General features: G+C 43.8%; 1 protein-coding gene across 2 annotated transcripts in view; it reads right to left on the bottom strand.

Moving 5' to 3' along the window:
- Positions 1–6,581: 6,581 nt before the first annotated feature.
- LOC121484964 (neuroendocrine protein 7B2) overlaps positions 6,582–8,800 on the bottom strand; it is a 54,403-nt gene continuing 52,184 nt past the window's right edge. For both annotated transcript variants that reach the window (XM_041744855.1, XM_041744856.1), the window contains exon 6: positions 6,582–7,158. In XM_041744855.1, the coding sequence (XP_041600789.1) occupies positions 7,063–7,158 (96 nt within the window). In that variant the 3' untranslated portion in view covers positions 6,582–7,062. The remainder of the gene's footprint in view (positions 7,159–8,800) is intronic.

Here is an 8,800-nt window from a genome sequence, read left to right as displayed (position 1 = left end):
ATCTTGTTGAGAATTTTTGCATCCATGTTCATCAGGGATATTGGTCTGTAATTCTCCTTTTTGGTGGGGTCTTTGTCTGGTTTCGGAATTAAGGTGATGCTGGCCTCATAGAACGAATCTGGAAGTACTCCATCTCTTTCTATCTTTCCAAACAGCTTTAGTAGAATAGGTATGATTTCTTCTTTAAACGTTTGATAGAATTCCCCAGGGAAGCCATCTGGCCCTGGACTCTTGTGTCTTGGGAGGTTTTTGATGACTGCTTCAATTTCCTCCCTGGTTATTGGCCTGTTCAGGTTTTCTATTTCTTCCTGCTCCAGTTTTGGTAGTTTGTGGCTTTCCAGGAATGCGTCCATTTCTTCTAGATTGCCTAATTTATTGGCGTACAGCTGTTCATAATATGTTTTTAAAATCGTTTGTATTTCCTTGGTGTTGGTAGTGATCTCTCCTTTCTCATTCCTGATTTTATTAATTTGAGTCTTCTCTCTCTTCTTTTTAATAAGGTTGGCTAATGGTTTATCTATCATATTCATTCTTTCAAAGAACCAACTCCTGGTTCTGTTGATCTGTTCCACAGTTCTTTTGGTCTCAATTTCATTTAGTTCTGCTCGAATTTTAATTAACTGTCTTCTTCTGCTGGGGGTGGGGTCTATTTGCTGTTTTCTCTCTAGCTCCTTTATGTGTAAGGTGAGCTTTTGTATTTGAGATCTTTCCAGTTTTTGAATGGATGCTTGTATTGCGATGCATTTCCCCCTCAGGACTGCTTTTGCTGCATCCCAAAGATTTTGAATGGTTGTATCTTCATTCTCATTAGTTTCCATGAATCTTTTTAATTCTTCCTTAATTTCCTGGCTGACCCTTTCATCTTTTAGCAGGATGGTCCTTAATCTCCACGTATTTGAGGTCCTTCCAAACTTCTTGTTGTGATTAAGTTCTAATTTCAAGGCATTATGGTCTGAGAATATACAGCGGACTATCCCGATCTTTTTTTTTTTTTTTTTTTTTTATTTATGATAGTCACAGAGAGAGAGAGAGAGAGAGAGGCAGAGACACAGGCAGAGGGAGAAGCAGGCTCCATGCACCGGAGCCCAACGCGGGACTCGATCCCGGGTCTCCAGGATTGCGCCCTGGACCAAAGGCAGGCGCTAAACCGCTGAGCCACCCAGGGTTCCCTATCCCGATCTTTTGGTATCGGTTCAGACCCGATTTGTGACCCAGTATGTGGTCTATTCTGGAGAAAGTTCCATGTGCACTTGAGAAGAATGTGTATTCAGTTGAGTTTGGATGTAAAGTTCTGTAGATATCTGTGAAATCCATCTGGTCCAGTGTATCATTTAAAGCTCTTGTTTCTTTGGAGATGTTGTGCTTAGAAGACCTATCGAGGGTAGAAAGGGCTAGATTGAAGTCACCAAGTATAAGTGTATTATTATCTAAGTATTTCTTCACTTTGGTTATTAATTGGTTTAAATATTTGGCAGCTCCCACATTCGGGGCATTAATTGAGGATTGTTAAGTCCTCTTGTTGGAGAGATCATTTAAGTATGATATAGTGTCCCTCTTCATCTCTCACTATAGTCTTCGGGGTAAATTTTAGTTTATCTGATATGAGGATGGCTACCCCTGCTTTCTTTTGAGGACCATTTGAATGGTAAATGGTTCTCCAGCCTTTTATTTTCAGGTTGTAGGTGTCCTTCTGTCTAAAATGAGTCTCTTGTAGACAGCAAATAGATGGGTCCTGCTTTTTTATCCAGTCTGAAACCCTGCGCCTTTTGATGGGGTCATTAAGCCCGTTCACATTCAGAGTTACTATTGACAGATATGAGTTTAGTGTCATCATGATATCTATTCAGTCCTTGTTTTTGTGGATTGTTCCACTGAACTTCTTCTTAAAGGGGAATTTTAAGAGTCCCCCTTAAAATTTCTTGCAGAGCTGGTTTGGAGGTCGCATATTCTTTCAGTTCCTGCCAGTCTTGGAAGCTCTTTATCTCTCCTTCCATTCTGAATGAAAGCCTTGCTGGATAAAGTATTCTTGGCTGCAGGTTCTTCTCATTTAGGACCCTGAATATATCCTGCCAGCCCTTTCTGGCCTGCCAGGTCTCTGTGGAGAGGTCTGCTGTTACCTTAATACTCCTCCCCATAAAAGTCAGGGATTTCTTGTCTCTTGCTGCTTTAAGGATCTTCTCTTTATCTTTGGAATTTGCAAGCTTTACTATTAAATGTCGAGGTGTTGAACGTTTTTTATTGATTTTAGGGGGGGGACCTCTCTATTTCCTGGATCTGAATGCCTGTTTCCCTTCCCAGATTAGGAAAGTTTTCAGCTATGATTTGTTCAAATACATATTCTGGCCCTCTGTCCCTTTTGGCACCTTCGGGAACCCCAATTAAATGATTAATTAAATGAGGTTTTTCTTCCTCAGGCTGTTATTTCCCTTAATCTATATTCATGGTCTTTTAATTGTCTCTTTTTTCCTCAGTTTCCCTCTTTGCCATCAACTTGTCTTCTGTGACACTCACTCGTTCTTCCACCTCATTAACCCTGGTCGTTAGGACTTCTAGTTTGGATTGCATCTCATTGAATTGATTTTTAATTTCTGCCTGATTGGATCTAAATTCTGCAGTCATGAAGTCTCTTGAGTCCTTTATGCTTTTTTCTAGAGCCACCAGTAGCTGTATAATAGTGCTTCTGAATTGGCTTTCTGACATTGAATTGTAATCCAGGTTTTGTAACTCTGTGGGAGAGAGGACTGTTTCTGATTCTTTCTTTTGAGGTGAGGTTTTCCGTCTAGTCATTTTGCTCAGTGCAGAGTGGCCAAAAACAAGTTGTATTGGGAAAAGGAGAAAAAGAGAGGAGAGAAAGAAGGAAAGAAAAGAGAAAAAGAAAAAAGAAAAAAGAGAAGAAAAAGAGAAAGAAAGGGGGAAAAAGGGGTGGGGGGAAGCAAACAAAGCAAAAAGCAAAAAAAACCACAAAAAAACAAAAACAAAACAAAAAAAACCACGGGGGAGTACCTTCTGATACTTTAAGTCCCTTGACCTCCCCTGGAACTGGTCCGTCTCGCTGGTCTTCTGGGGGAGGGGCCTGCTGTGCTGATTCTCAGGTGTTAGCACTTGGGGGAGCTGCTCTGCCCCTGCCTGGTGCAGGGCTCAGTGGGGGGTGTTCACCCCGTGAGGCCCCAGGAGGAACAACCGCAGTGGCGGGGCCAGCTCTGCAGCCCTGGAGTCAGCTCCCGCAGTAGCTCCGGGGCTCTCCGTCTGCAGGGCCTGGAGGCTCCAGGGCGGGGCCGCTGATCTGCTCAGCTCCGGGCAGGAGCGTCCTCGCTGTCCTGGGCCCTCCCGGCCTCTGCCTGTCCCGGGGGAGGCCGGATCCTGGGCTGTGTCCCGGTGCCCTGTGCTCTGGGGCCTGCGCTGTTGGATTCGCGCTCCCGCCCCGCAGCCCCCTCCGCGGAGCCGCAGCCCGAGCCCCCCCGAGCTGCTCCGGGCCCCGCCGTGCGCGCTGCAGCCCTTAGGGAGCTCGGCGCATCTCCCGGGGCGCAGGTGCCTGAAAGTGTCCCAGGGAGCCCGAGGGCATCCCCGCCCTCCTGGGTCCTGCTCTAACTCCCTGAGCCCCTTTCCGCAGGGAAGGTTGGTGCAGCTCCTGCTCCTCCGGGACGGGGCTCTCCTGTCCTGGGGACACTCGCCCCGGCCTCAGCCCGGCTCCTCGCGGGGCCCCTCCCCCTTGGAGGCCTTTTGTGTCTTTATTTCTTTTTCCCCGTCTTCCTACCTTGATAGAAGAGCGGACTCTTCTCACTGTAGCGTTCCAGCTGTTCTCTCTTTAAGTCTCAGGCTGAATTCGTAGATTTTCAGGATAATTTGAAGGTTATCTAGGTAATTTGGTGGGGACAGGTGACCTGGGGACCCTACTCTTCTGCTGCCTTGCCCCTCCTCCCGTCAAGGATATTTTGTTGATATTACTTCTTATTAATCATACCAGGAGGCACATAATATCCACCCCTTTTTGATCAGATTTACCAGTGGATTCTGGTGCTCTGGGCCTGATCTAGCCATTAGGCATTAACTCCTTGGTTTTTCACCCACTGTCATAGAACCCATTGATAATGATTGACCCCGAGGATCTCCTTTTGAAATCTACATGAGAGAAGTTATTCTGTCCTCTTCTCTCTCACAGGCCCTGCGTCACAAACTTTTATATTCCCCAGTGACTGCCAACGTGGCTCATGCTGCTACTCTTGACAGTGGTATCTTTTTTTTTTTTAATTTCTAAAAAATATTTTATTTAATTTCAATTTGCCAACAGATAGTCTTGACAGTGATTTCTAACCTTTTGAGAGTCACAGATCCCTTTGAGCATCTAGAACTTTGTAAGAAGAAGAAGGAAAAAAAAACATCTACGCTTAGGCGCTCAGATTTCCAGTTAGTATCAGAATATTCTGGCCCTTGGGTTAACCCTGAACTCTACAAACTTATGGTGCAGCTTTGATTTTGTACAGAACCTTGGTACTTGACCTTCCCCTCTAACTTGAAGACTTGACCTCTCACATTGATGATTCTGTCTTTTGTTCTCTGACCTCATGGCTTTTCTGCTTCTTGAAGTCCATTGGTCTTTGGCTCCACTCACTTCTATTTTTTTGTAGTTGTCCCAATGGAGACATCATTTATTGCACGTGAAAATTTTCCTTTGTCAAGGATCCAAACTCAGCTTCCCCCCTAACTGCCAACTCCTTGACTTTGTTTTCATCCACATCATTTCCTACATTTTTCTGACTTCTCAAATCATTGTCTCAGCCCCACCCATCACAAAGTCTCACATCTATAACGGGGCATCTCAGGGTTGCCTTCTCTGGGCATTTAGGATCTTTGACTTGTTGGTGTTCTACCGTGGGGCTCACTCTCTTATTTGCCCTCTCTGCTTTTCTTCGGAAGTCACTGAGAGTGGCCATGCTGACAGGGCCTTCACAAATTCAGACTAAGTTGAGTTGATCTCCTGGTGCAGTTCACCCACTTCCATTCCTACTCCCCTATTTCTGTGCTACTCAGATGTGGTTTTTGGACCAGCATCAGCATCACCTAGAAACTTATAAGAAATAAAAAATCTAAGGCCTCTCCTGGACCTACTGCATCAGAGTGTACATTTTTAACAATATGTGAATCATAGTCACATGAAAGATTGAGAAGCACCATCCTATCTGTTCCCCATATTGGTCACTCTAAATTTTTCTCACAGTACTTAATTCTTGATTCTTCCAATGATGGCTCTAACAGTACTTAATTCTCGATTCTTCCGATAATGGCTCTATCAGGCAAAGTCCAATCAGGAAAACAGAAAATACTCTAAAGATTTCAAACAGAAGGAATCTAATATAGAAAACTGGTTACCCAGGTGGTGGAAGAGCCAGGAAGCTATATAGGAGTGGGTTAAATAACCCAGGGGTTAACAATATGGCAGAAGCCATGGCCTCCTTATGCTGCAGGGACCAGTGGAGGAGGCAACATGACTGGAGGCCAGAGGCCATGCTCACCTAGAGGAGACAGGCCCTCAGAGAAGATGCAGCTACTAGGAGAGGAAGCACAACACGGTGCTGCTTCCCCTTCTCTCACCTTCTACTTTCCTCAGTGACCTCACATGAAATGTGAGCAGAGAGCTCAGCTGACAAGAGAGCCTTGGAAACCCAGCCTGCCACTCCTAGAACGACAGAGCAGAGTGCATCTGAGGGCAGACAAGCCCAACAGGGGCACAGTGACCTCACCTCCTTCTGCTCACCGAAGCTCTCTAGAAAAAACGTCTCCTGCTATGAAAAAGGTACCAGTGCCTTTCTCGATTTTTACAGACGATAACAACGGACTCACGTGTTAGCTAAAGACGGTCAGTCTGTTTCTAGTAGATGAGTCACCGACGTTTAGACTTCATGTGCAGTCACTAAAATTCAAACCAAGAACATCTATCTTCCTCCCTCAGTGCCTTCTCACTGCGGCCTCCCTTCCATAGACCAGGACATCGAGGCCACTTCCTTACAGTGAAGAGCGGTAAAGGACACGGAAATGATCTCACCAGTGCCCTGAATCCTGCTAGCATTCCACTGAATTGACTTTCTGACTTGAAAGGACGGGGCTGAATGAAAACTGCACCCCTTTTCAGAAACAGGCAGGGAGCGCACCCGCATCTGCTGCTCCACACTTTCAGAGCAGTGTGGAGCTGACCAACCTCCTCTGTGCCCACGAGGAGATGCTCTGTGACCCAGACTGTGGGCTCTGCTGCCCTAGGACCTTGGTGGTGTGAACCTGAGTCACTGATGCACCCACAGCGCCCAGCCCCATGCCTGGCAGGTGGCAGCAACCCCAAATTTGCTGCATAAACAACAATAACTCAGAGGCAAAGACCTCAGTTACCATGTACCGACTGTATCACTTCCACTTTCCACAGAAGCCAGGAGTCTCAGCCCCACCATTTGTAAAACAGAGATATAGTGCCTGTCCCCATTTACTTCACAGTATTAGTGTTAAGATCAGATAAGATCCTATCTGTGAGTTTGTTCCAGTAAAAAAATAAATTGTTTTTATAATGATCTAAATAAAAAAGCTTCACATGCCAATGCTTGCATACATGTTTATTAAGATGTAGCCAAGTGAAATGTGTCTGCTCCTCCTCTCGAGTACAATCTTCTTTATTGATGTGTAACGACGCCCAAGGGCTGGGTGAACTACATAATCAAAATCAAATGCCAGTTTTTTACATACTTGGCCAAAAGAGTGCAGCCCAAAACACCATTTTAAGCTGCAAGAAATCTGAGGACATTTCATTCATAGCCTTGCTTTTTACTGTTGTTGATATATACACTTTACTTTCAATGCCCATCGCAGATCCACATTTAAAAAGAAAAAGGCTCTTATTCTAATTTAGTAGAAAGCAGAGCTGTCAGTGGAAAGGACAATGCAACATCAAATACAGCTGCTTTTCATCCATACTAGTCTAAATTAGAAACATGCTGCCATTCACAGGGGCTCTAATTGCACGTGCACATAAGCAGTACCGAGACCTAACCGGCGGTGTGGGTTTCTACCAGCATCTTCTCTTTATTCTGAGTCCTTATCCTCATCTGAAAAATGAGGGACTGACTTCTTTGCGACCACGTTGTCCAGTCTCTGTCCTTGCAGATATGGGTTGACACTCTGAAAAAAACACGGTTTGGTATTACACCTGAACATCAGATACAGACATCTCACAAAAGGTGCAAGTAACAATGGCCTCCGGCCCTACTGGGTCAAAAACAAGGTCACAGTGGTAACTACCACCTACCAAATGATTAGTCTGGTATATCTTCAATGCCTCAGTGGCCCGAGAAACACTGTCTCCCTGACAGATGTGTCTCATTGTGTCTTTCACGCAACCCAAGAGTTCTTTATCGAATGCAATCTGTCTCCTTCCTGCTTTTTGGCACAAGGATTTGGAGTGAGCCAGCTGATAAATTCTGGGGACTAACTTAGATACCAAGCCCCATATAACATAAGGTTATTACTCTACGACCTTATTCAGTGGGAGAGAGAATATTTTATAAGAATGTTCTAAAGACGACGACAGAACATGACCAAGCAGGAATCGGCATCTGCAACTGGTCCTGGGACGTCCCGTGGCTGTATCGGTTCTTCTATGCTGGTATTCCACCTCAAGGGGATTCATTGGCAGCCCTAGTAATTATTTCCACCTTTCGTCAGTCAGGTTCAAAAGCTAAAGAAAAGAAGCAAGCTAGACACAAAGTGCCTTTATTTTTGACTCAGGACTTCACAGTCTGAAATCTTTCATCAGTTGCTATTCTGAATGAGTCAAGGTTTTTCCAGTCCTTCTCTAATACATATCTATTTTTTGAGGTTTGGATTTGAACTAGTAATTGGAGCTTTACAACAGAGTATTTAGCAAGCAGGAAAAAATTCAAAAGTTTTGGAGGATATTGGTTTTTTTCACCTTCCCGTAACTGAACAAAAATATAAGGAAGAAGCTGTAGCTACAAATGATCAGTAATCCCAAGTCCCTGGGGAATGAACTGTGGCAGCTCACAGGTGGGTCTCTCTTGCCAATGGGATATCGCCCTTGCCTCTTTTGAAGGGTGAGCAGGTCATTCTCCAAAAGAGAAGGAATGGAACCTGAGTTTAGTATTTGTAAGTGTCCTTCCACATTTTCACAGCTAAAAGCCTGAATCATGGAAGACCCCACTCATCCAGTAAAAATGCATTGCAAACAAGCTGAGAATTACAAAGTATGGATGTCTTCACATCTGAAAAGAGACATGTCGCAAAAACACAGTACTTTGCTGGGAAGACATCTTTAAAATATTTAAAATAACGAAAATACTTTTTACATCAGAGCGTGTCCACTGGAATGGGCTGGCTTACTCCAGAGGGTCACATGGGAATATCCAGGAAGGTGATGCAAATGTAGACTGAAAAATTCTACTCAACATCAAAAATACCTTTTTTGTTTTTTAGTAATAATATTCTGAAAATTCCAAGTTATTAAAAAGGGTATGAGATTTTCATATTCTTCAAATATGGAAATAAAAGATTGATAGACAAAAAAAAAATTAAAAAAAAAAAAAGATTGATAGACTCTTTAAGATAAACAGTAGATCTCAAATATTGACAAGATGCATCTTAACAAAGTTTGCAAAGGTGATCATTTATTTTTTTTTTATTTTTATTTTTTTTAAAGGTGATCATTTAAAGGGGAATTGATCTTTTACTCATGAAGCAACCTGGAGTTCTGCTGGATTTGAGCAAATACAAAAAGTCCCATAAAACCACCTGGGGGTCTTTTGTA

Source organism: Vulpes lagopus, chromosome 2, assembly GCF_018345385.1.
Source record: "Vulpes lagopus strain Blue_001 chromosome 2, ASM1834538v1, whole genome shotgun sequence".
NCBI lineage: Eukaryota > Metazoa > Chordata > Mammalia > Carnivora > Canidae > Vulpes > Vulpes lagopus.
The sequence above is the reverse complement of the archived record's forward strand: the minus strand, read 5'-3'. Positions and strand labels throughout refer to the sequence as shown.